The following is a 25,675-nucleotide window of genomic DNA, read 5'->3' on the forward strand; positions in this document are numbered from 1 at the left end:
AGAGCTAATATGGTCGCCGGCGATGGACGCTCTCAAGCCAGGTCAGTGCGAGCGGCCCGGCTGCCGCCCCCACGGCGGGACCCCCTAGCGCCTCGCCTCGGCCCTTTCCTGCCGCCCGGCGGGACCGGCCCGGCCCGGCTGGAGCGCGGCCCCGCTGTGTGAGGAGCTGCCCGCGGCCGCTGTGAGTGAGCGCGGTGTGAGCGGAGCAGGGCGAGCACAAGGACCCGGTACCGCCCCGACCGAGCCGCTTGGTTTTGTTCGCCGCTGCTCATCATCGTTCACCGCTCATCGCTCACTGCTCATTATCGCTTACTGCTCCTTGCCGGCCCGGCCTCTCGCCGCCCTCCGTTATCCCTGCCCGCCCCGTCGGGCCTCTCCCCGTTCTCAGGTTCCCGGCGGTGCTGGCCGTAATTCGGGGCTGCGTTGGTCGGGTGCCCGCGGCGCAGCCTTTGTCAGTGCTGGTGCTTTGCGGTGTCGTTGTGTCGCTTTGCGGTGTCGGTGTCGTTGTGTTGCGGCTCGTTCCGCTGGTGCCGCTCGGCAGACACAGGGCGGTGCTGTGGAGCGGTGGCGCAGCCGGGTCCATTTTCTCCCCGCTCTTTGTGAAGCGGGTTTTATTCCGTGAGCTTGGATGGAATTGTTCGGCTTTGCTGAGCTGTCATTGGCGCTGCCCGGTTGGTTTGGTAGCGATTGGATTCGGACGTTTATTTTGGGAGCCGATGGTTTTCTTGAAGTGGCGTTTTCGCTTAATGTGTTGGGTCTGTTCTTATCTCCTGCTTGTTGTCAGCCTGGCACGTTACAAAGCATAAATCATGATGTGTCTATCCCTTATCTGAGTCATTAAGTCCATTCTGTAGATGGTCAACAAAGACAATAAAGGTCAAACGTGTTAAGGTTTCTGACTTAATGATTTGCATGACCTGTGCATACCTAGTAATATTAACATTCATCTTAATCACACAGCTCCCTCATCGAGTGTCTTAATCCGTTTTAAACATCTCCATACGTAATTTACATAAAACCCCCAGAGGAGTGTTATTTTTGGTAAAATCAGGAATGAGAACTTGGTTTAATGGGTCTTGTATCAGTGCCCAAACCTTCTGTGGTTGACACGCCCAAGGGCTGGGATGCCTTGCAGGGAGACCTGGGCAGCTGAGCTGTGGTTAGGGAGAACCACATGAGGTTCAATAAAGCCAAGTGCAGGGTGTGCACCTGGGTCATGGCAGCCCCCCCCAGCCAGTACAAGCTGGGGGATGTAAGGGTAGAACACAGGTATGGCAGCAGGGTACCCTTGCAGGAAGCCAACCACTTTCTAGGTGCATCCAAAGCTGTGTGGCCAGCAGGGCAAAGGGAGGACCTGCCTTTCCGCTCTGTGCTATGAGACCTTACCTGGAGTGCTGCGTCCAGGTGTGGGGTCCTCAGTGCAGGAGAGACATGGAGCTGTAGGAGTGACTCCAGAAGAGGGCTGCAAAAACGTCCTGAGTCATGGAACATCTCCAGGCTGAGAGCTGGGGCTTGTGCAGCACAGGGGCTCTGAGGCTAAGAGTGGTCTGGGAGTATAAGGGAAAAGGATCTTTAGCAGGATCTGATGTGGTAGCACAAGGGGAAATTGTTTCAGACTAGAGCAGGGGAGGTTTAGATTAGATGTAAAGAAGTTCTTTGCACTGAAGGTAGCGAGGCACTGGTTCTCTGGCTGCCCCAATATGTGATGGGTTCCCCATTCCTGGGGGCATTCAGAGTCAGGCTGGGAGAACTCTGAGCACCTGATGGAGCTGTGAGTGTCCCTGTACATTGCAGGGGAGTTGGACCAGGTGGTCTTTAACAGTCTCTAACAACTGAGAAGATTCTATGATATCTGTAACTCTGTGTTTTCTTCTTTTTCAGGAAGCCCTTACCAGCCCATAATTGAAGAACTAAGCAACTATCCACAGAAGAGGTTCTACAATGTCTCAAAGCTTGGAGGCACCAAGTATGGTAATGATAACTTCTAAGTTTGTAATGAGGGCAGTACCTGCAGTAAATGTGCACCACTTACTGCAGTGAAGTGTGAGGAGGTGCAGTGAGTATGTGAGATCTTAAAAACATAGAGTAGTAAATCATAAGCTTTCAAATATATTATTGTTTTATGAAGTTGATTGAAAGATTTTGCAGTTGCTGTGGAGGGGTGAGATGTGATGGTGTACAAACAAGGCCTTTATCTCAGCATGTCATTAGTAGGCAGTGTGTCACTGATATGTGCCAAAAAGATTCTTTTACTGGGCTCTGTGTCTGGATTCCTCCTAAAATAATGTGATTGTGCAGTGATGTGGGATGGGGCAGAAATGCAGAAGAAGAGCTATAGGTCACCATCAGCTGGAATGGGTGCTGCTCTTGAAGGTGATCAGAACATATTTTTGTTATTCTCTTGGCTTTCATGGTAAACTTCTAAGACACTTGAGGTACATATTAGAGTTGTTTGGGATCTTCTTTCAGTTGTGCTGTTTGGTGAAGAGATGTTTCTTAACTAAACATTGCAGAGGGTATTTCACTTCAAGCCCACATTTGACAGCAGTAATTATGTCCGTGTTTTTAAAGCAAGGAGGGAGGAGCTCTTTCTAATGCAACAACGGCTGCTGCAAATTTTGTGCAACAGCTGTGTGCTCTTGCAAATTCCTAATGCAATACTGGAGTTAATCTTTCAAATGAGTGTGAGAAGGGGTAGAGTGTTTCTATTTGTTGCTTTGTGTGAGAAGAAGCAGTGGAGCAGTAACAGCAAAACCAGTCCAGTCTGGAGGTTTCTTTGTTGTTTTTTTTTTTTTGAAGGGCTTCAACCAGAAGATTCTGCTTTCTATCTAAGGTGTCCAAATAGAAATTGGAGCAGCAGTGGAATCTGAGAACAGTCACTGAATGAACCCAAGCAGAATAGGCTAAGGTGGTCTTTCTCTTCCAATAGAAATTGATGGACAGAAGTTGGAAGTCTTGTATTAACTGAATGTTAGAAAAATATTGAATTTAGGTGCAGTGTGGATCATTATGATAAGAAATCCATTATCTGGAGTTGTTAATTGATTTTGTTGCTGGAGCATTAATTTTGGTTCTTGCCTGTTTGCCCTCTGCCTTGGGGCTCTGACTGTGGTCTGACAATAAGCGCCTGTTCAAGTTAATCAGATTTCTAATGCAACTGTTAATTCATTTATTTGTCGTTTTGTTTGGGGGGTGAATTTGATTGATTTATTTTCCTAGTGTTGAAAATAGTAATCTGTAATAGGTAAAATGGTAGCTGGGAAGACCTTGGAGTGGGTTAGGGCAGAAGGGACATCTGGACTTCTAGGCCTGCATCTCTGCTGGGACTAGGGCTGACTTGGACAGCCTTTCTCGCTTCAGTCTGTCATAATCTGGCACAGTCACTGTCTCCATAATCCTGTGCCTACCCATCTTCCCTGCCATATCTTCATTCTTGTATCTGACTGTGGTATCTATTCTTGCACCTGTGGCTGTTTATGTGCGTTCACCGTACACCTCTCAGAAGGCAGGATTCATCTTCTGCAGTTCCCATTGGACTGTGAAAGACTACAATTAGTGCACTTTGCTTTCTCTCCTCAGATTCAGTAAATGCAGCTCTCTCACAGCTGTGTAACATGTTCTGTAGCCCCACAGCCATCTTAGATGCCCTTTCCTGGGTATTCTTTGATTTGTTGAGATCTTCCATGCTCTGTGAGGCCCAAAACCACACAGAGTGCTCTGAATGCTCTGCTAGTTTGAAAGTCCCTTGTAGAGTGAAATAAGTACCTCAGTACCTTAGCCCAGATCAGAGACAAAGCACTGGAAGTTATGTTGAGTGAAATGTTCTTTGTATTTCATGGCACATATCAGAAGAGTTTCTGGTTCTCAAATCACAGTGTATTTTTTAAAAGAAGAAAATGGCAGGCCTTGTTTGCTTTTGGCTTGATATCTCAACTAATGAGGTGGTGAAATGAACAAAGACTTCACAGAATACTCTACTAGGTGTTGCCTTCCTCCCTTTCTTCTTTTTGACTGGTAACCCCAACTCTAGATGCTGCCTGTGCATCTGCTGCCAGCACAGCATACCTTCCTAACTGCTGCTGGCACAGCAGTGCAGTCAAACATTGGCATCACATTCTGTAACATGCACTTTGTACCACTCCATGTTTTATAATGAAGCTCAGACCCAAAAGCAGCTAGACAGTTTGTTTCCATAGCTCTCTTCCTTCTAATTTGTAGTGAAGTGGACCTCCTTAGAAATGTGAAATAGTAATTTATAAAAACGTAAATAAGTTGGGGGTGTTGTACTAATTGAGCCCGTTATTTTGTGTTGCCTTAGATATCCTGCCTTATTCCATACGAGTGTTGTTTGAGTCCAGCATCCGTAACTGCGATGGCTTCTTGGTGAAAGAAACAGATGCTATGAACATTTTGGACTGGAAAACAAAACAGAATGATGTCGAAGTGCCCTTCTGTCCTGCCAGAGTCGTTCTTCAAGATTTTACGTAAGTAGAGTGTTTGCATATATGAGTGTGTGAAAAAATTGCTAATGATCTGTGAGTAGTATGTGTACTTCAGCTTGGCAATAAATAGCACGTAGCTGCTGGATACCAAAGTTTCTCTCTTTGTCAGTAGAAGTGTATGCAGAGACATAACGATTGTGTGTGATACAAGAAGAGGAATTGGTCCTTAGGGTGCCTCAGTTTTAGTGCAGGTTGGTGAAGCTGCTGGCCTACAATGGGTGTTTCATGGGATTAGTGCCAAAACACAAATGGAAATGGAGGCATTTAGATTGTAGCCAGATGGCTGGCAGTTCATTGAAACACAGAGTTTGTGCTTCAGACAACTGGAGATTAAATGCTGTGTGCTTTACCAGTATGTGTAATCCAGTTGAAACAATGAATAATGCATACATTGAAGTCTCTGAAGATAATAACTCTGAGTATAGCATAGCTGTAAGGACCATCCTTCAGCAACTTGTAAATGTTAAATTTAAGATGTCTTGGAGACTAATTAATGATGCATTTATGAACAAGAGGGTTTTAGGAATAAAGTGATGGTAATAAAGTAATGGGTTATCAGGCCAAATAAAAATTGATTTAAGTAGTGCTGTTTTCTCTTTTCAGTTGTGTGCTTTAAGTATACTTACTAGTGTAATGGTAGCAGGACTGTTGGCTTCTGTAATATGCTGCGAGCTTCAGAAATGACTGGCTTTGTACAAAGAGTAGTAATATATCCTTAGGTGTTAAGGTATAGCTTGTAGTGTTCATATTAATCTTTATAAGGTAATAAGCATCTAAAAGTGATTTTTAAAGTGAAGAACATTGTGCTTCAGAAACATAGCAAGGCAAAAGAGCAAATATAATTGTTTTCTTGAAGGTGTTGCTGTGTTTTTTAGGTGTGTTACCTTAAACCGTGCTGTTGCTTGTTGTGAATTAGTGCCAACTCTGTTCACTTCTAAAATCTGGAGAATAAAAACAGTAGGGTTTTAACTTCTGAAATAGAACTCAAATAGATCTGGGCTTACAAAGAGGTTTGTGAGTTCGATACATGCGTGTCCCGTGTTACTGTACTCCTTTGCTTTTTTTCTCTGTCAGTGGAATTCCAGCAATGGTGGATTTTGCTGCCATGAGGGAAGCAGTAAGAAATGCTGGAGGAGATCCTGTGAAAGTCAATCCTGCCTGCCCAACTGATCTCACTGTTGACCATTCTTTGCAGATTGATTTCAGCAAATGGTAATGTATCTCTTCCCTTCTTTTTTCATGAATCATGCTCTTTACTGTATGCTAACCTGCCTGTTTACCCTGATAAATCACTTCTCAAGTCTGGATTCTTGAAACTAGACCTGGCAGTACCCAAAAAAGAACTGGTAAAAGTGAAGAAAGTAATACTGTCAAAGGAAAGAGAGAATAATTTTGAGGTGTTATGCTTGGAGCTGACTTGGTAACCCACATTCTGGGCAAGAAACTGCAGAAATAAACTGGATCCATCATGGTTTCCACAAAACAGTTTGTCTCAAGAGAATGAGGTAGAGGCTGTAATTTTTGCTTTGCTCTGTTCCTACTGTTAGAAGTTATTTTCCTGATTAGCACTGGATGCAGGTACCTTGTAACAGCTCTGGAGAAATGGCTTGGCAATCCTATTGGATGTACTGAAAGACTGTAGTTTCAGCTTGTAAGTAATGACCGTGACTTTGTGTCGGCCTTGATTTTACTGCAAATGAAAAAAGGGCCATGGAGACAGCATTCTTGTAGGAGTCTGGCTAAGTATTACATCTGGAAGACTGACAGCCTGGATTTCTTCTCCTGACAGGCAGTAATATGATGAGAACAGCCTGGGGCTGCCATGCACTAGAGAGATAATGCTGCAGAAGGAAATATGAATTTTACTCCATGTTTGCTGAATGTCTCCCATAACGTAGCTCACCTCCACTCCTGTCCCCATTCGTCACAGAGCCTTCCCCAGCTTGTGCAGAACCGTGTAAATTGCTTAAGCTCCTCCTGAATTCCTAAAAATTCAGGAGAGAAATCCTGTAGCAAATGGGTTTGGGTGTATGAGGCATCTTTCTGTAGGCTGTCCAGGTACAAGCAGGATTTCAGCTGGTTTAGTAGCTCATGGTGAGAAGCAGGAAGGTGTGAAGTGGTGTTGTGTGTGTGGTGTTGCAGTTCTGTCCATTCTTGTGTCTGGAGGGACAGCTGACTCTATTTCAATGGGGCCAGCCTGAAATTATCAGCAACACCAAGTGCTGGCAAGAGGTCTCCCAGTGTGCAGCTTTGTTACGATAAAGCGTGTCGCTGTCCTTTGGCTTCTGGAGAGCTTGCAGGATCTGAGCAGCTGCTGACCTATGATAAGAAACCCTTCTCCCCAGGGTGGTTTATGCTGCTTTTATACAACTGCCATCTCCTGCTGACTGTAGGCACATGGAATTAAGACAAGGTATCCTCTAAGGTCCTGCAGTATTCTACCACTAGATAACAAGTATCTTTGTGTGCTAAAGCAGCAGAGAGCAGGGGATTTACTTAAAATCAATGATTTGTTTTAAACATTTGAGTATTTGCTATATCCTTCCCCTCTCACCACAACTACTTTCTTATCTCTCGTGGGAAAACAGTGTTGCACAAGTATGGGTAGCATACTAGATGGACTTTATTTTTAAAATAAAAGCAAATTTCTGCTTTCTGACTTAGTTGACGTGAGCATCAAATGTATCTGAACCTTTGATAATCCATATCAAAAGCCACCTTGAATAGGAAAGCCTAATTTCTTTCCTTGAAAAGTCTGTCTTGTAAATCATTCTGACATGAACTTAAGGAACGTGTGTGTATGGGAAATTGGTAATCACAGCCTGAACCTCTGATTAATCAGCTGAGGCAAGTGTTGGGTCAGCTGTGGGAGCACAGGTGAGAGTAATGTAGCTGTGCTCCCAGAAGTGGTGGAGCTTGACTGCACCTCCTCTAGACCTCATTTAAGGGCTGACCACCACTAAGGCAGCATCTCTTGGAGATCCCTTCCTGGTGGAGATTGCCTCAGCATTTTCCAGTGAAGGTATCTATATTGGTGAGTTTTTCCTCATAAATAACCTTTTGAATATCTGTTACCATCTTTGTTACCATCTTTGTATCATTCCACCTTACAGTGTAGTACTGCTCTGGAGTAAGAAGCATGTGCAGCATATCTCCCTGCTTGGAAGAGGCTCAGCCCACCCCTTCAAATGTTAAAGCCCAGAGTTTAGCCTTTGCAATGTGGTTTATAAATGTTTCTGATTGTTGTGACCAAATGGAAGGAGTTAACGATGTCAAGTGGCGTTAAAGCTCCAGGCAATCCAGGGCGGTTCACTTTTGGTTATTACTTTGCTATGTTTAAGGGAGCTTATTCAGTGAGAGTTAGCTTTGCATTAGGATTGGAATAAAATAAGATCTATTTCATCTTTTTGAAATTATTTATCAAAAAGGTTTGTGGGATGGGGATGGCAAACGAAACTGATATTCTTCTTCTGTTCAATGCTGCAGTGCAATACAGAACGCCCCGAATCCGGGGGGCGGTGAGTCGCAGAAGCCGACAGCAAAGCTTTCTCCGCTGAAGGGACAGCCACGGAAACTGCCGTGCCGGGGTCAGAGCAGCTGCAAGGGGCCCTGCAGTGCTGGAGAGCTGAGCCGTGCCTCAGGGCAGTTCTCTGCACAGATAGAGAACACACCTATCCTCTGCCCTTTTCACCTTCAGCCAGTGCCTGAGTATGAAAACTTACTCTTTTGATTATCTGTATCCTTCTGTGTTGTTAAGCTCTGCTTGTGACAGTTGATAGGGATGTGATTTAGTAAACAGCGCAGATGGCCTTTTGTGTGACTGCCATTTTTAATTGCATTTTGAGACCTCCCTTAATTACCAGATAAGCTTCAATGAAACATTTAATTATTATTTTTTTTTATGGCTAAAAGTGATTTATTTTCCCACCACAGGCTGCCCAGGGCCCAATCCAACCTGGCCTTGTGCACCTCCAAGTTGGATCCTGGAGGTGCCTCTCCACAGCCTCTCTGGGCAGCTGTTCCAGCACCTCACTACTCTCAGAGTAAAGAACTTCCCTCTGATACCCAACCTCAATCTTCCCTCCCTCAATTTAAAACCGTTTCCCTTTGCTCTGCTGTTTTCTGCCCTTTCAAAGAGTTGAACTCAGTCACTCATCTGAAATTCACTGCATGTTCTGCTAGTGTGTAATGGCACAGGGGAACCTCATCTGTTTCTTTTCCAGATTCTCAAATTATTAACAGTTCACTGTGCCCATTCAATCTGTGACAATTACATGTAATCTTCCTCTTTTCAGGTGCAGTTCCTTCAGGCTGTTCAGATATCTACCTCTTTGAGCCTGACTAGTGTAAAACTTAAAAGCTGGTTGTGTTTGTAATTTTATAGATATGCAAGTGTTTCTGCTCGATACAGGTGTGGGAATGCAGAATTAGTGACTTTTTGGCTGTACTGGTGCTTTTGGCAGGAAACCAGTGGTGTCATTTGTTAAGCTGCAGTTTAATGATGACTGTCTTTCATGGCTCTGTAGAGCAGTACACTGCTGACCTTCTGACACCTCACAGATCATGGTGTGTCATGAAATACAGCTCTGTAATACTGAGGGTTCTCTTCTTGCTGCAAGGCATGTATATTCATAGAATCACAGTCATCAAATTCAGTTTGGCTTGGGTTGGAAGGTACCTTGACAATCATCTACTTCCAACCCCCTGTGATATTCCCTTCCTGTTCTTCTCAAAGAAGAGGTTATTACTCTTAAATTGTGGATGACTCCTTTGGAATGAATATCAGCATCTTAATGAATGTAACTGACAATATCAAAGTTCATATATCATAGTTTATTAGACTCTATTGCCTTTCATCAAACAAACAAAACCAACTTGTTATTCTTTTCTTTGAAGTAGTTTGTGATGGTACTTGTAAACTTGCTGTCTTTCTAGGCCCGAGACAGTATTGAAAAATCAAGAGATGGAATTTGGTAGAAATAGAGAGAGGCTTCAGTTTTTTAAGGTATGTCTGTGCATTTTGTATATTGCATGTGTTGGTGGGCTTGAGATCCTGTTTTGTTTGTCTCCTAGTGTTCAAGTTTACATAATGAATGTAGCTTGTCAGGCTGTAAATCTGAGTTTAATGTGTGAGTGTAAAATGGGCTAGTAACAGGTTTATGAATTTTAGTTTAAAGAAGCTGTAAATCTAGCTGTTACATAAAGGGGATAGGATATTCAATTTTGATTGGAAAAAGTGGATACAGATTGGTTTGGTCTTGTCAGTGTGAATGTACGGGATAAAGTTAACACTTATTAAGCTGCAAGTGCGAGCTCTGTGCTTTAGGTCACAATTGGCTTTTTGGATAACAAGCTTGTTTATCCATACTCGTGTTGCAAATCTTACTGAAGCTAGAAATATTAAATGGAAGCTGATATTTAAGTATTGCTACTCTCAAAATAGGCAGCAGTGCCAGCAGATGTGTTTTGAATGCAAATCTTGTGGTGAGTATCAGCTTCCTTATAGCCAGGGATCTGCAGTGTTGGTGTTTGATCCTCATCCACTAATTTAATGTGGTTTATGGATCCAATGAAATGATCCTAATCTATTCATGTAAGTAGACTAGGAAATTTTCAGAGAAGCTGCACGTCAGCTTGTATGTGTGAAGGGGGAAATAACCAAGCTGGATTTTGTTTCAAGCCTTCATGGCAGTTTCTTTTGTAGTTATGTGGCATCCTGAGCTTGTATGTAGTGAGGCACTTGTATACATTGCCTCCTTAGTCACACACAGGTATGTAAAACCTAAACTGAAATCTGTGATAGATGTTAATGCTAATTCTGTTGTCTAAATATTAGTCTTGGCTGTGCTTGAAAATCAGTTGTGTGAGCTAGAAGTTAAGAGCCTTGTATAGTCCTGCATTTGAGACTTAGGAACTTCTGATTCAGCCTTCAGCAGAATTGAGCGTATGGGCTTGTCAACCCTTTAAGAATGCATAGGATCCAAGGAACTCATGTAACTGTTGGAATAATGAGCACAAGGCACATAAATAGCAATTACTATTGCATTGCATATCAGCTTTGTTGTTTTTGTTGTGTTCCAAAAAGAATTGAATAAATCCCTGAGAAAAATCTCTCTCTTTTCCTCTTTTTGGAATAATAACAGTGGAGTTCAAAAGTTTTCAAGAATACTTCCATAATACCACCAGAGACTGGAATGGCACACCAGGTTAATTTGGAGTATCTATCAAGAGTTGTATTTGATGTGAAAGATTTCCTATATCCAGATAGCGTGGTTGGCACAGATTCTCATACAACCATGGTAAATGGCTTGGGTATCTTGGGCTGGGGTAAGTATGCTAACAGTAACTTGACAGCAGTTTGAAAGGCTTACTGAGGCATTACTGAGCAATACTTTCTTCCTACTTCCTAGAGTTGTTTCAGGCTCAGTTGTGAATTCTTCAGAATGTGTTTTTTTTTGTCTTGACTAATGTTTCTTACCATCAAAAGCTGCTTGATGTAATTTAAAAATAGCAAAAAAGAAAACCCCAAACCTTTTGATATCCTGGTTGCTTTTTGTGCATGTACTGTAAAATTTGGAGTAAGATTTTCTTCATTGTGGAAAGCAAAACTTACATACAGAATGTCTTTCTAGTTAAGTGTGGTCAGACCACTTTGGCAGTAGTCTTGTTTTTTCATGTGCAAATATTTAATAGTAAACTCTTTCTTGCTACAGCCTATAAACCTATAGGAAGAGTTTTATTAGACTTGAGAACATAAAAATATTTAGTGTCTGTTTACTTAAGCTGATGAAAAACAAGGTAATATTCTCACTGCAGGTGTTGGGGGAATTGAAACAGAAGCTGTGATGCTGGGGATGCCTGTTACTTTCACTCTGCCTGAAGTGGTTGGGTGTGAACTGACGGGCACAGCCAGCCCACTGGCTACGTCCATAGACATCGTTCTAGGCATTACAAAGGTGAGTTCAGTGCCTGCTCAGACAAAGCAATCCATGGGTTTTGAGAAGTGAAATCCTGGCTATTTCTTGTCTTTTGACAGCGTGTAGGCTTCTCTTCAAGCTCAAACTTCTGTGTACCCGTTTTTTATCTAAAGTGTTACAAGACAAAAAGCCCATCTGCTGGTGTAACTAAAACATGTACCTTCTGAAGCCAGGGCTTTGCCATCATGGCACAGAACTTCTTGTTCTAGTCATTTGAGAGCCAGTGTTAAAGCATTTAAGAGCTTTGGTTGCTTTAAAAATGTTCTTTCTGGTATGATGCTTTGGGAAGCATCCACCTGTTTTTGCCTTGGACATCTGAAGAACATAACTGCCAATAGAAGTGTGTCTTACGATGTCAACATCCAGCCTTGAATTTAGTACTCAGTACTTCATAAGTTGTGGGGTTTTTGTGCTGTTTGCAAGATGCATTGCTTCCGTTGTTTCTTTGTATACCAAATGTTGTGTTCTTTTATACAGCATCTTAGGCAAGCTGAAGTTGCTGGAAAATTTGTGGAGTTCTTTGGGAGTGGAGTTTCCCAGCTGTCTGTGGCAGATCGAACCACAATAGCAAATATGTGTCCTGAATACGGTGCTATTCTGAGCTTTTTCCCTGTTGATAATGTGACGCTGAAGCACTTAAAGCATACAGGTAAAGATGAAATCCTAGGAGGACATTCACTGTGATAGTTTCATGTGTGGTAGTGCAAAATGAAACGTCCCTAAAAAGCCAAATCAGAATAATGGAGCAGTGAATCAAATCACAGCATGTTTCTGATTTTTCACTGTGATTTCTTCCACTTGAAGACTTCTACTGACACCTTAAACTAAGGCAGAAGGATATGCATTCCTTGTCAGGCTAGAACTAACATAGAAGACCACAGGGTAATGAATAGATAAGAAGAAAGCTTACCTGAACTAGTAAGTCTTTTTGATGCTGAGATCTGACATATTTGAGCATTTTTAATAACAAACATGCATGGGCTGGTCAGCACAAAGCAAACAAATCAGATTTCTTAACAGTGGCCAGTAATGCTGAATATTATCAGCTAAACGTGTGATCTGTCTTAAACAAGTCAATCTTAATATCAGAGAATCTTCATAAACTTAAGGTGCAAATCCGTAAATTTAATTAGCTACAACTTCTAATGTTTAAAGAGCTTATTTTGTTCCTCTTTATGAAGAGAGAAAGTAAAACAGACAGAAAAAAACAGATGCCCTACCACCCTGTATTGTAATTTATGTATCGTTCCTGAGTAGTTCCTTTGGGAGTGGAATATGAAGTGGTGTGCCTTGGAAAAAAAAAAATACTTTGAATGTTCAGTTTTTGAATAGAAGTATTAATTTCTGAGAGTTCTGCAACTTTGTTTAAATTTACTCAGGTTTCGATGAGGCCAAGCTTGAGGTTATGGAAGCATATCTTAAAGCTGTGAAGCTATTTAGAAATGATGAGAGTTCTTCCAGAGAACCCGAGTATTCCCAGGTATGCTTGAAATGACTTACTGCTGTATGTTTGGTTCTCATAACAAGTAACTGCTGTGGTTACTAGTTTTGTCTCCAGCTGTGATTTTTTGGTACTTCATTGAAGTTGCTTTTATTAACTCACAGTTCTAAGCAGAGCATGTTTTCAAGGCATGGTCAGGTGTGGGGGGAAGAGGAGAAGTAGGATAATGTTCATTTCAACTAATGGGAGAGGCATGAATTCAAGATCTGTACTTTATGCAAGTCTTAGGGATGATGGAAAAGGTAGGAGTAATGATAAGGCGCTTTGAATAAGAACCTTGTGAAGGTTTGGCTGGATGGGCTGCTTTTACAATGGAAGGCTGGATTCCATCTCAGAGGTGCCTCCTAACCTGTGCTTTCCTGTGACCAACAGTCTGGCACAATGAAACAGCTTGGAACTGGAGGCTGGAGGCTAGTTTTAATGTCACAAAACAGGTTCTGAGCATCTCTACAGGGTGCGTTAAATACAGTGCAAAACTGGGACTGATAATGTATGCTTTTCTCTTTTTTTATTTCTCTTTTTTTTTTAGGTAGTGCAAATTAATTTAAGTTCTATAATTCCACATGTCAGTGGCCCCAAGAGATCCCAAGACAGAGTGGCTGTCAATAACATGAAAAGTGACTTCCAAACCTGCTTAAATGAAAAGGTTTGTACAACTGCTGTACTCTTCAAAAGGTACTTCTTACAATCCACATAAATGTTATTTATTCCCTGCACACCTGCTGAGCTCTGGTTGTTGCTATACGAACAGATAATCTGAAGGAAGTCTTCTATTGCTTGCCAAGAGTTCGTAAGGTAGTAGCTGGTAAATCCTAGGTGTGCTTGTCATAAACATGACAGTGGAAAGTCCTTACTTGACCAAAGTTGCTGGGCAGGGAAGGCATCAGAATTAACTAGTTGAAGTTGAGTTGAATTTTTATTTTTCTCAGTTTTTTTAAACAGCTGCATTTTAATTATTTTCCCAAACTTTACAAGAAGTAAAATCGTCTTATGTTAAGAGATGCGACAATACTTCCAGGATTTGAAAATACCCGGTGTTATAGGTCTGTAACTTCTCTTTCATCCACCTTAACTTAGCAAGGGATTTTTGCTTGAAGCTTAACTTCACTTCAGAGGACGCTCTTAAGCTCATTTTTTGCTAAGTAAAGTATTAAAATTGAAGTTCAGCATCAGCTTTAGATCAGGAATGTTTCCACTTAGTTTCAAAATTGTGTCTTGGCTTTAGCTTTTCTGGCTTGTAATGAGATGTATGATACAGAATGATCAGCTGTGGTGGGGGGAGATCTTAGCTGATGGTGAATGACAGTGCTGAGGAGCTGGAGGGCGCTGTCTGCTTTTAGTTACAGTCCTCTTCCAAATAAAACCTCGAGTATGGCTCTAATTCAGAGGAAAAAAAAGTATGAAATCTGATGTTTACTCTTAAGAAATTAATCTTCCATTTGTAGCAGGAAGTGTGTGTGAGATCAACCACACTTTGACTGGCATTTGTTCACCATTGTTGCAGTTAACCTGATGATGAAGAACTGTATATATGGCAAGTGAGGTGAACTGAGGGCTTTTTTTTTTTTTTTTAAATCTCTTTAAGGCTTCCTAATGGGATAGCTGAATTCCTCTAAAATAAGGAATCACTTCTTCTACCTGCAGTATCATACTTTGTGTTGTGCTTTTTGTGTGTTTTGGATGGAGGTTGGCAGCCCTGCTTGTGGAGGGGAGGGGGAATTGGAGCTTGGTGATCCTTAAGATCCCTTTCAACACAAGCCATTCTGAGGATTCTGTGAGCCTATAAATATTTGCTAATATGCATTTTTGTTATCTAGGCTGGTGTTAAAGGGTTTCAGATTGCGGCTGAAAAACAGAATGACGTTGTACCTGTTCAGTATGAAGGAAACCAATATGAGCTATCTCATGGCTGTGTTGTCATTGCTGCAGTAATCAGCTGTACAAATAACTGCAATCCATCTGTCATGCTTGCTGCAGGTATGTTATGTCTGATGGAAGCTGACTGGACCTTACTGTTTTGCCATTATTTACTTTCACTGTTGTAGGTTCTCTGTAATGACCTTACATTGTCACACAGTAGACCTGTAGTTTTAAACCCTATGTTCTGGAGGTTATGCAATGCAGATTTCTCTCCAGTAATACAATCTCAAGGTTTGTGTCATAAGGCAGCATTAATAATATTAATTCCAAAATTATTTGGTAACATTTTAACAGATAAGTTTTAGGACTGTCTTCCAATGGATGCACGTATGGACACAGCTGTGGCAGGAGGTAGGCTTTAGCTTTGCCCTCATCCTGGATGATAATGGCTTGAATGCTATGGTTAGCAGCAGTGTGGGAAGAAAATCCAGATTGCTGGAAAATTGCCCTTTGTCTTTATCTGTAGCTGAGGAGTTGGTGCCCTCCCATCATAAGCTGTGGTGAGTTTTCCTAGAATGGTTCCATCTGCTCAGATCTTGCTGTTTTTCTTCTGTGGCTCAGGCAAGCTTTGCTTTGAGGCTGTGTGGCCTGTGTCAGTAGATGAGCAGATGCTGGCAGTCAGTACTGCACTTAGAACGTGGGGAAGTTTTTGTTACTGAAAATGTGCACCTGTATATTAGGAATGAGAACTGAAATCTGGATTATATTGCTATGAACTAAGTAACTTAGTTCACACAAGTAGTTGCTTCAATTTAACGAACTGAAGGTCCCACGTTCTTCTTTTTGCTTAGCTGAATAAGGTAGTATAATGTAGACATGAAAATGTGAATTGTCTTTTTTTTTTTTTTTTTAGGACTTCTGGCCAAAAAGGCAGTCGAAGCCGGCCTGGAGGTGAAGCCCTACATAAGAACTAGTCTGTCACCAGGCAGTGGAATGGTTACACATTACCTCAGTTCCAGTGGAGTATTACCGTACCTCAGTAAGCTTGGGTAAGTTTTGATTGCTATTTTAAACTCTAGGAAATAGTGTATGTGGGTGTTGTGCAGGTTGGTAAATACTCTTGCTCTGCTTTTTGGGGTGGCTAATTTATAAGTTTGCTCGTTTGCCATTTTAATTTTGTGTTTGGTTGAAGTTAAGCTTCACTCCATTTTATTTCCACCTTACAACTTCATGGTGTGTACATCTTTACCTTAGCTGAACTCTGGCTTTCATTAAGAAGCCATGTGTATGTAGTGGCTTTCACAGAATGCACTTAGTTCTATATTTCAGAAGTGGAAGCTGGATGTGAATTCTTCAGGGCAGTCTGTTATTCTTCAGCCTGTTAATGCTGTTGGGTGTGTTTTGGGCTGCTCAGTAGCTGTGACAATTACACTGTCCGTGCAGCTGTGCAGTGTTACAGAATTACTCTGTGAAGAATGTTTCTGTCTTGGTTTTTACCAGTACTTGCTCACCAGAAATATTTTACTTGGCTTAGGTTGATGGTTACAAGAATATCACCTTGTATCCTGCCTGCATCCGTGAGATGTCTGACATGCAATTCCTAGAATGTCAAATTACCAAATGGGGAAAAGAAAAATTCCTCTTAGTGACTACTGCTTGAAAAAAAAAAATGAGGCTGACAAATTGCTCTTCATCCTTTAATGTGCTACTATATTTATTCTTTCCAATGTAGGTTTGAGGTTGTTGGTTATGGATGTTCAACATGTGTTGGAAACACTGCTCCCCTTCCAGAAGCCATCAGGAATGCAATAAAGCAGGTAAAGCTCTAAGGCTTGTTGAATATAGAAACACAGAATCATAGACCATGGCCTAACCATAGTACCCTAAACATGTCTTACCCTGTTAACTGATCAGGATATACAGTATTCTGTGCAGAAGACACTTCATTCCTGGTTTGGACTGTGATGTGATGTTAGGCACACCTGCTTTCCAGAGGGAGACAAGGGTAATGGTTATGTGAAATAGGTGTAACAAGTACAGTCTGTGTGGCATATAGGTATAAATGCTAACATAAATACCGAGAGCCTAATCTTAGAAAGGATGTAACATGCAGGGATCTTCAGGACTTATGTCCTGGGCTGATTTATTATCAACAGTGTGTAAACAGCTGCAGCATTTTTCTCCTATGAAATAATAGAAGGATGTAAGAAGTAAGACAGGACTTCACTGAAGTGACTAGAGAGTGCATCAGTTGAGGAACTCTTCATGGGAGAAAGGAGGGCAGCCCCAGAGAACAAAACACCTTTGTGCTAAAAGTTTAGAAACGTATTTAAAAGTGGAATGCAGAAAGTGCATCTTAGTCAACAAAAAATAATGTAAGCTGTTGTGGGACCATGAGGTCCTATTGAAATAACCAAGGGTCTGCCTTGCAGGGTGATATCATTGCCTGTGGAGTGCTGTCTGGAACGAAGAACTTTGAAGGGCGTCTCTGTGACTGTGTCCGTGCCAACTACCTTGCTTCTCCCCCACTTGTAGTTGCGTATGCTATTGCAGGCACTGTAAGAATAGACTTTGAGACTGAGCCTTTGGGTGAGTATTCTTTACCTCTCATGTTTCTGCTCCTAATGCATGCCTACAAGGGGTTTCTTCCTGTGTGTTTCAACATGCATCAATAGTGCATTTAAAGAGAAAGCACAGCGAGCTTTGGTGTTGTAATTAAAAAATAAAATATTCACTTCACAGATGCAATTCTCTGAAAAGCTGTGTGTCTGTATACATGAATATATGTATAATAATAGTCTTAAAGACTTTTCTTCATTAGCATTCTGCTTAAAACCTTGCTCAGGCACTGGCTTTAATGGCAGAAGTATCTACTTAAGGGATATTTGGCCCACACGAAAAGAACTGCACACAGTGGAGGAAGAGTGTGTGATATCGTCTATGTTTAAGGAATTGAAAGAAAAAATGGAGGTGAGAATGTTTTTTTATTCTAGATTAGAGTGCATTTCATCCTTGCTTCATAATATTTTCTGGTTGTATATAATAGGGTTGCCACTTATTTCCATTATACTCAATTAGAGTTTGACTAAGATGCATATCGTGTTAACAATACCCATAAGGTAACTTGTAGCATATAACAAATACAAAAGATCAGCAGTAAGTTTTCGTTCTCAGAATGTAGGCAGGCCATGAATCAATATCTCTGGTTTTGGTTCCTTCTGCGTAGAAAGGAAACAAACGGTGGAATTCACTGGAAGCACCTGAGTCACCTTTATTTCCTTGGGACTTTAAATCCACTTACATCAGATGTCCTTCCTTCTTTGATAAACTTGTGAGTATGTTGAGTCTACCCACTATGTACAAGTAACGGAGCAGCTATTCCAATAATGCTCGATCGTATAAGTAATATATTTTATCATCAATGATGTTTCTCAGTCCTCTGAATTGTTTGTGTATCTGATATGAATTGAGTCGATATATCAACGTGTCCTAATATTTGCAGAAATATTTTTGTTTCTAAGGCTCTTGGTAGGAAAAAAAAAAACAAACCTGTTTTGTTTCCCTTCCTCCCCAGGCCAAAGAACCGGTTTCACCACAGCCGATTGAAAATGCCCATGTCCTGCTCTACTTGGGAGATTCTGTAACCACAGATCACATATCTCCTGCTGGAAGCATTGCAAGGAGTAGTGCTGCTGCTAAGTACCTGACTAACAAAGGGTAAGGTCTGCCCTGAGCCTCCTCTTCTCCACACTGACCCATCCCAGCTCCCTCAGCTGCTCCCCATAACACTTGTGCTCCAGATACCTCACAGCTCTATTGCTCTCTTCTGGACACACTGTAGGGCCTCAGTGCTCTTCTTCTAATGAGGGACCCCGATCTGAATGCAGTGCTCAAGGTGTGGCCTCACCACTGCTGAGTACATTGTAAAGGTGTATTATGATCAGTATCAATGGAGTGTGACAAAGCTGTGGCCTGCAGTGCAATCTGTTTCTAACTTGTATTTCATCTGAATGAGTAGTATTATGAGAAAGGAAAAAATTGATAAACCTAAGTTTGTCATTTGATTTGAGTAAAGCTGCAACTTTGGTGCAGTGTTTATTGATACACATGCTGTTAGAGGATTAGTAAACATGCTTCTTTACTATGGCAACTCCTGAGCCAGAACAATTGCTGCATGATTCTTCTGTAAGTACTGTGCTGTTGTTCATAATGCATCATAATGAAATAGTAGATGAAGCATTTAAAACTGCAGCTTTACTTATGAATAATCTAGCAATGATTTACGTGTTCATGATTTATAATGATTGTATTTGCTTAAATAGTTCCTTACATCTCATGCTGATAACGTAGTGTTTTTGAGCAATGCTGCAATACTTAGAATAATCATGATGCTATTTTGAAGTAAATCATTTCTGAAACAGTGGTTTCCTTCTGAAATGTTGCTTTTATTTTAGACTCACACCTCGTGAATTCAACTCGTATGGGGCTCGACGGGGTAATGATGCTGTGATGACAAGGGGCACATTTGCTAATATCAAGCTTCTGAACAAGTTCATAGGAAAACCAGCTCCTAAAACAATTCACTTCCCATCAGGACAAACAGTAAGAATGCTTATGAAGCTGCCTCAAAATTATAATATGGGTTAAGATCTCACTTGCTCAAACTGTTTAATTTTGTTGTTCCACAGCTAGATGTGTTTGAAGCAGCAGAATTGTACCAGAAAGAAGGCATTCCTGTAATTATTTTAGCAGGAAAGAAGTATGGACTGGGCAGCTCAAGAGACTGGGCGGCAAAAGGGCCTTTTCTACTGGTACTGCTTGTTTGGTTTTTGATATCTGTGGTTTGTGGTGTTGTGGGGTTTTTTATTATCTAAAAATTATCTAAAATATTTTTATAATGTTTAATTTGGGGCATAAGTTTTTAGAAACTATATTCAAGGTTGAATGCAATGCTGCATCTTACTGAACAGTAATTTAGGTTAAAACCTTCATGGAGGAGATTGACTGGTCAGAAGGGTAACTCTGAATTTGATGACCATGTGAGATCATTTAGGTCTCCAGATTTCTTGAGATAAATTAGACATCCAGTGCTGGCCACTTATTGGATTCCATGGAGTATTTAGAGGTTTCTAGAGTTTTATAATAGTAAACTAATTTCCAGTAATATTCGGGATATGTTCTGAGTAACCCAGTTACTTTTGTACAGCTCCATAATAAAGGAAGCAACTGTATTCCAGCTGGGGCTTGTTCCTAGTCAACTACAGCACAGTCACTATGCATTCCCAAACTGCTTCATACTGTATGGGTCTACTGAACTTTATTTGCTGTTGTCTAGCTATAAAGCTAAAATGTTCCCTACTTGCAGGCTTCATACAAAGTGCTTGTAAGCCTGAATTGCAGGACTTTCTATGTAAAACTGCTTGAAGCTCACTTTTGCATTTAACTTAAACTGGCTGTACTGAAATACAGAATTGCTTGTATCTTTGCAGGGTGTTAAAGCTGTCCTCGCTGAAAGCTATGAAAAAGTCCATAAAAGTCAATTGATTGGAATTGGAATAGCTCCACTTCAGTTTCTTCCTGGAGAAAATCCAAATACTTTGGGTCTCACTGGCAGAGAGCAGTTCTCTATATTATTCCCTCCAGAGCTGTCGCCCAAAATGACTTTGGAGATTAAGGTATATCTGCAGTATCCTTGGATTTCTTACTGAACATGCTTATGATTAACTTCTTGTGCTTTCAGTCCTGATGATTGGAAGCAGGAAAAAAATACTTTATCTTCTTTGAAAGTAAACCGATAGTTTGGCTTGAAGTTTGTACTGAAGTACAAATGTGGGCGCTGTGTTAGAGTAGAGCGGAGTCTCATCTCATTTGGGTTCTTCTAAAGACAAGGCACAATTACTTGAGGGTGGCTTCACCTTTCTATCCTGTGTCAGGTATCTGCATGGTAGTATTTTGTGCCCTCTCAGGTGTAGCACAGTCCCAGATGGATCAGAACTGTGTGGTTGGGTTAAGTCTTCATTCTGCTCCCAGCAGTGTCTTTGCTGTGTAGCGGTAGATAATCAGATGGAATTAGGTTGTGTGAGACAGAACTTGGTTCTAGTGTGCTGAAATAAGTGAAGGGAAGTGAAAGGAAAACTCCTAATGGGTGTTTCTGTTTGCTTTTGTTTTGAAGACAAGCACTGGAAAAGTGTTCAGCGTGTTTGCCTTGTTTGAAAACGATGTGGAGATAACTTTATACAAAAATGGTGGAAGCCTAAACTTTGTGGCTCGAAGATTCTTATAGTAGCTACTGACTGTATGGGTACCTCGCACTAACTGGTAACTCTGAAAATGCCTTGTGTGAACCCAGGAACCTGTACTGTGGAACTGCAGACAGCCCTAGTGTGCTCTAAGTTACTTCGTCCATGGATGTAAAAGATTGTGAATCATTGTAACTGCGACAAGATCCTTCCTGATTTTAAATAATATTCTAATGGTGCTATTAAACATTGCTAAAATCGACGTGTGTTGTGGCAGAGAGAGCTGTAAGTATGGAGGGGATGTTTTCTCAGACCATTTTGTAAATAAACCGTGTGAAATCTCAAACTGATTGTGCTGAAGATTATTATGTAAGAAGGTTTTCTGCAGTTGTTTCTACTTAGTTTTTGCACCTGTAAATCTGTGTACTGCTGTTGGTTTGAAGGTAGCAGATGGTATGGAAAGTTAAAGGCCAAACAGATGGGTGTTTTGGTTGTTTCTTTTGGCATCCAGAGCTCAAAATAGATCTTTGGTTTTGAATGTCTTGCCCCTTAAATGATGGGTACATAAGGCCCACTGTGTCCCATATTATTGTATGGCATTATATCCCTTCTGGATCCAGATGGAAAACTGATCACTGCATGAAATGCTGTGGGCTATAGAAGTGTGATGTTTTTCTGGGCAACAGCTCTGCTTGTGAGAGAATGCCCACAGTATGTGGTTGGTGTTGAGGTGCAGCCCCCCAACCCCCCAGCATTCTGGTGTCCTTCTGTTGAGAACTCTGTCATACCTTCCTTAAGCTTGTCCTTCGTAGCGTTGGTTTTTAGTGTCTGATACCACTTGCCAGAGGACTTTCCCTCGGTGTTTTAACCTTTAAGAATTTATATTACGACTCTAATTATTCTGCTTTACATGCAGCCTGTGTCCAATCAGTTACACTTGTCACATGTTAAATTGCTGAGGTAGCCCTGCTGCCTTTTAATGCTTTGGGATGTTTTTTAGTTTGCAGCTCTTCCAAACAAGCATCAGATTCCCCTGCTGAAGGTTGCAGAGTACTGAACAGATTTGGCTCTTGGCAGCTCCACTAAATCTAATTATGAGCATATTGCTTATAAAAACTAGTTTGTATTTAACATCACAGAAGATGCACAGTTCCTGCAGAAATACTTTTGTTTTACCACTTAACCACTGAGAGCTTCTAATCTGTGCGGGTTTGTCTTTACTGATAGCTTGGGGTATTTCTGTGCTGCTGTATCTTGAACAGCTCCATAGTTACCACTTGTGGTTACAGAGTGATGGGTTGCTTTGGGAGGATAAAGCTGCAGAAACTTGCCTAGGAGTTGACAAGATTTTGCTTTTAGATTTTTGCTCTTGATCAACACTGTCTTAATTGTCCTAACTTGCCAGAATACTCAGTCTCTAACTAGGTGCTAAGCCAGCTGACGTGCAAACTAACACATGCACCATTGGCATCCTTAAATAGGGTGCTTATGACATGCCTCAAAGTCTGAAAAATAAGAAACGCTGACACGGTTATATCAGTGCAATGTAACTTGAGAGGGTTCAGCTGCAGAATGCAATTCCATTAGTGTAGTTCTGATACCTTTTTTCTTTTACTGGGTGAAATTCCTTAAGGTTTGATACTGTCTAACCTGTTCCAGTAATTTTGCTGTATTTTCCTTTTAGCTGAGCTGAGAAAAGCTATTCCAGTGACTCTGTACCACTGACATGGGTAATAAATCAATGCATTTTCTAATGGTACATCTGGCTGGATGCTGAATGACTTTCTGTTCTGTGGTACATTCTGGTAGTTTTATCAGGAATTGAGATCTTACTCCTTGTCTAACAGCATCTCATACTTCTTTTCCAGCTCAAAGATATATTCATAATTGAAGAAAATGCATGTTTGTTACTAAGGAACAAATATGACACATACTGATGCTTTGTGCAGGAGATCAATGAAATACAGCTGCAAGGCTATGTAAAATACTTGTGCAACTGCTAGTGCTTGAGTGGGGCACGGCCTCCTGCCCTCCCAGTGCAGTGACACCCCTTGCCTCAGAAGGAGACAGTGATCCGAGCCATGTCAAGGTAAACCAGTATTGTATAGTTAAGTGCAATTTCAAGGGCTGTGACTTAGGAGTTATTGCCACCAGTACTCATCTCTTAAGAAGTGTGACGGTTTCATTACCATAGCAACTACTTAAAATCTGCTGCACTCTTATGCCTTAATATCAGTGTAAGACAGCTCCAAGCGCGGGTGCTGTCAGCCTGGAGACTCCTGCTATTGTTGCTGCAGCAGGTCCTCTATCCCAACCATACCGATGTCCATAGCATCTCTGTGACTTGTGCAGACTGATCCCTGCCCTTAAGACGTGTATGCCTGAAGGTGGTGGGTGCTGAGGGGAACAGCGCTGCTTATGTACCCATCTCTTGCTTCTCACGCAGTAGTGAGCTGCCACGATCCAGGCCGTGTGCCTGCCCCCTCTCCCCTTGTGCAGCAGGGAGTGCCATCAGGTCGGGTCAGTAACTTGGTGCTGAGGGCAGGACGTTGAGCTTTGAACTCACTGCTGGGATCCTGTGAGCTTTGAGATGGGCAGCAGCAAAGCCTGCTGCTGGTAGCGGCAGGATACAGTGCAGGCAGAGGATTGCTGTGATCACACACACAAAGCATTGCTCAGTTAGACTTTCTAGTATCTTACAGCATAGGAGAAAATACTCCTGTTTGAACAAGTGACTGTGTTAGATGTATTTAACCTAGAATTCTCTCTCCTGTTTGGTTTGGAGAAGAATATTCCAGTTTTTCTAAACATTTACTCTTTGTGCCCTCCCAGATGACCAAGCTTTGGGTTAGTGTCGATGTTTATACATTTTACACTTAAGTTTAAGGACATAAAATTATTCTGTATATCAATCGTATTTAAGCAAACTGCAAATCAATGTCTGCTGTTGAAAGCCAACAAAAGAGTCTAAGTTTTAAGTTCAGTGAGTATTGTATAGATATCTTACCAGAAGTTCAGCTGATGACAATTGTGCATAAAATGTTACTGATACTGTAAATTATTTTTAATAAAGAAAGTTGTATCACAGTTCTTGTATCTTACCATGTATTTTGAATAGGAGGCATGGACTGATGCTGACATGGCACTGGTAGGGATGTGTGAAGTCATGGGGGAGCAAGGAAAAGGGTGTAATTGTGCGTCCATTGGGTTTGCTCAGTAGGAGCATCTCTCTCATTCTTCCAAAGTGTGCTCTATTGCTTTAGAAGGCTTTCTGTGTTCTTTCTGTGTCAGCTGAGCTTCAGCTCTCCCTCTGGATGTTCCATCAGTCATTTGCCTTGGAATAATCTGTGTATTTTTCTTAGGAGAATGTCTGCTCTCATTATGATGTAGATCAGGTGGGCTCCTGCTTTGGGTTATGTTTTATGGCAGGTAGTGCTGAAGTCCCAAAAACTGATGGGGGATTGACTAAGTCTGATAGCAGCCCATCCTCCACACCTGGATAGAAGGCACTGTGCACGTGTTGTGGATCTGTAACACTGCAGCCCCGTGTTATGTTCTGCTCTGGCTGTAACCCAGGGCACGTTTTAAGTCCCAGGCACAGACAGAACGCTTTCCTGTTTCAGACGGATTGAATCGCGTGCAGCCGGAGCTTCGGGCGGTGTCAGTAACCGTAGAACTCCTTCCGTCCCGGCTCAGCCTGCGGGACTCGGCCCGTAGTAGCAGGGCTGGTAACCCCGAGCCCGGCTCGCGTGGCAACTTCGCTCGGGGTAAATGAGCGAGGCGGCGGGACCGGCTTTTGTTCTGTGCTCGTACCGCGACGTGGCCGCGCTGCGGGGCTGGTGAGGAGGAGCGCGTGGCGGCACGGCTTTGTTGCCGGCAGGAAGCCGCGCCGTTCCGTTCCCTTCCCGCTGGGTCCCGGGCTCCGCCGAGCTCCGGCCGCCGCCGCTCCCAGCTCGGCCCGGCTGGGCGCCGCTGGGTGCCCGCGGCCGGGGCGGTGTCGCTCCGGCAGCGCTTGCGCAGTGCGGCCGGTCGCGGGGCAGGGGAGCTCCCCGGGCAGGGCAAAGGTCCGCCCGGCTCCTGGCGGTGCGGGAGCGCGGGGCCGGCTGAGCGGTGTGTTTGTTGCGAGCGATAGTGCTGCCGGTGTCACAGCACGGCTCACCTCTTCAGCCTCTTTCCCTCAGAGACGCGATGGCATCTGGAGACTGCCAGCAGCCAGACTGCCAGCAGCCGCAGGCGGCCACCAAGCCGGCGTTTGGCGAGGAGGAGGTGGCCGAGCTGGTGGACAAGGTGTTCGGATTAAAGGCGGTGTGGGTCAGGCCCCTGCCCAGCTATGACGATCAGAACTTCCACGTGAAGGTCTCGAGCGGAGGTGAGGCTGAAGGGGCCGAGGAGTACGTCCTCAAAATCACCAACTCGGAAGACAGCCGGCAGCCCGCCCTCATCGAGGCGCAGACCCGGGCCATGATGTTCCTCAGCACCCACGGCTTCCCCTCGGCCACACCGCGGCTCACCAAGGATGGCAGCATCATGGCCCTGCAGGCGGGAGGTGAGCAGCTCCAGGACCTAGTGCTGCCTGCTGCCACCACGCCTGGCAGT

At 42.6% G+C, this 25,675-nt stretch overlaps 2 protein-coding genes across 10 annotated transcripts in view; both read left to right on the forward strand.

The window, feature by feature from the left end:
• IREB2 (iron responsive element binding protein 2) lies at nucleotides 1-24,166 on the forward strand. 6 transcript variants are annotated; one of them, XM_085515773.1, is made up of 22 exons: nucleotides 1-41; nucleotides 1,882-1,971; nucleotides 4,319-4,484; nucleotides 5,577-5,714; nucleotides 7,989-8,210; nucleotides 9,438-9,507; nucleotides 10,646-10,829; nucleotides 11,319-11,458; nucleotides 11,957-12,128; nucleotides 12,859-12,959; nucleotides 13,510-13,626; nucleotides 14,798-14,957; nucleotides 15,754-15,889; nucleotides 16,573-16,657; nucleotides 17,273-17,429; nucleotides 17,662-17,810; nucleotides 18,067-18,171; nucleotides 18,415-18,557; nucleotides 19,295-19,442; nucleotides 19,529-19,651; nucleotides 20,330-20,515; nucleotides 22,948-24,166. In XM_085515773.1, exons 1-22 carry the CDS (start codon nucleotides 23-25, stop codon nucleotides 23,014-23,016), a joined length of 2,880 nt encoding a protein of 959 aa, XP_085371899.1. In that variant the 5' UTR covers nucleotides 1-22; the 3' UTR covers nucleotides 23,017-24,166. The 6 variants fall into 6 exon arrangements, with proteins under 6 accessions (XP_085371899.1, XP_085371898.1, XP_015728037.2 ...); XM_085515772.1 differs by lacking the exon at nucleotides 22,948-24,166 and adding an exon at nucleotides 21,013-21,425; XM_015872551.3 differs by lacking the exon at nucleotides 22,948-24,166 and adding an exon at nucleotides 21,013-21,425 and having other exon boundaries at nucleotides 17,686-17,810.
• HYKK (hydroxylysine kinase) overlaps nucleotides 23,029-25,675 on the forward strand; it is a 7,615-nt gene continuing 4,968 nt past the window's right edge. For 2 of the 4 annotated variants that reach the window (XM_085515819.1, XM_085515818.1), the window contains exons 1-2: nucleotides 23,029-23,168; nucleotides 25,261-25,625. In XM_085515819.1, coding sequence (XP_085371945.1) covers nucleotides 23,161-23,168; nucleotides 25,261-25,625 — 373 coding nt within the window. In that variant the 5' untranslated portion in view covers nucleotides 23,029-23,160. Of the gene's footprint in view, nucleotides 23,169-24,676; nucleotides 24,847-25,246; nucleotides 25,626-25,675 lie in introns of those variants that run through there. The other 2 variants (XM_015872555.3, XM_085515820.1) reach the window with 2 other exon arrangements.

The sequence above is a fragment of the Coturnix japonica genome, chromosome 14 (genome assembly GCF_054131305.1).
Source record: "Coturnix japonica strain WE chromosome 14, WE-NBRP24, whole genome shotgun sequence".
Lineage (NCBI taxonomy): Eukaryota > Metazoa > Chordata > Aves > Galliformes > Phasianidae > Coturnix > Coturnix japonica.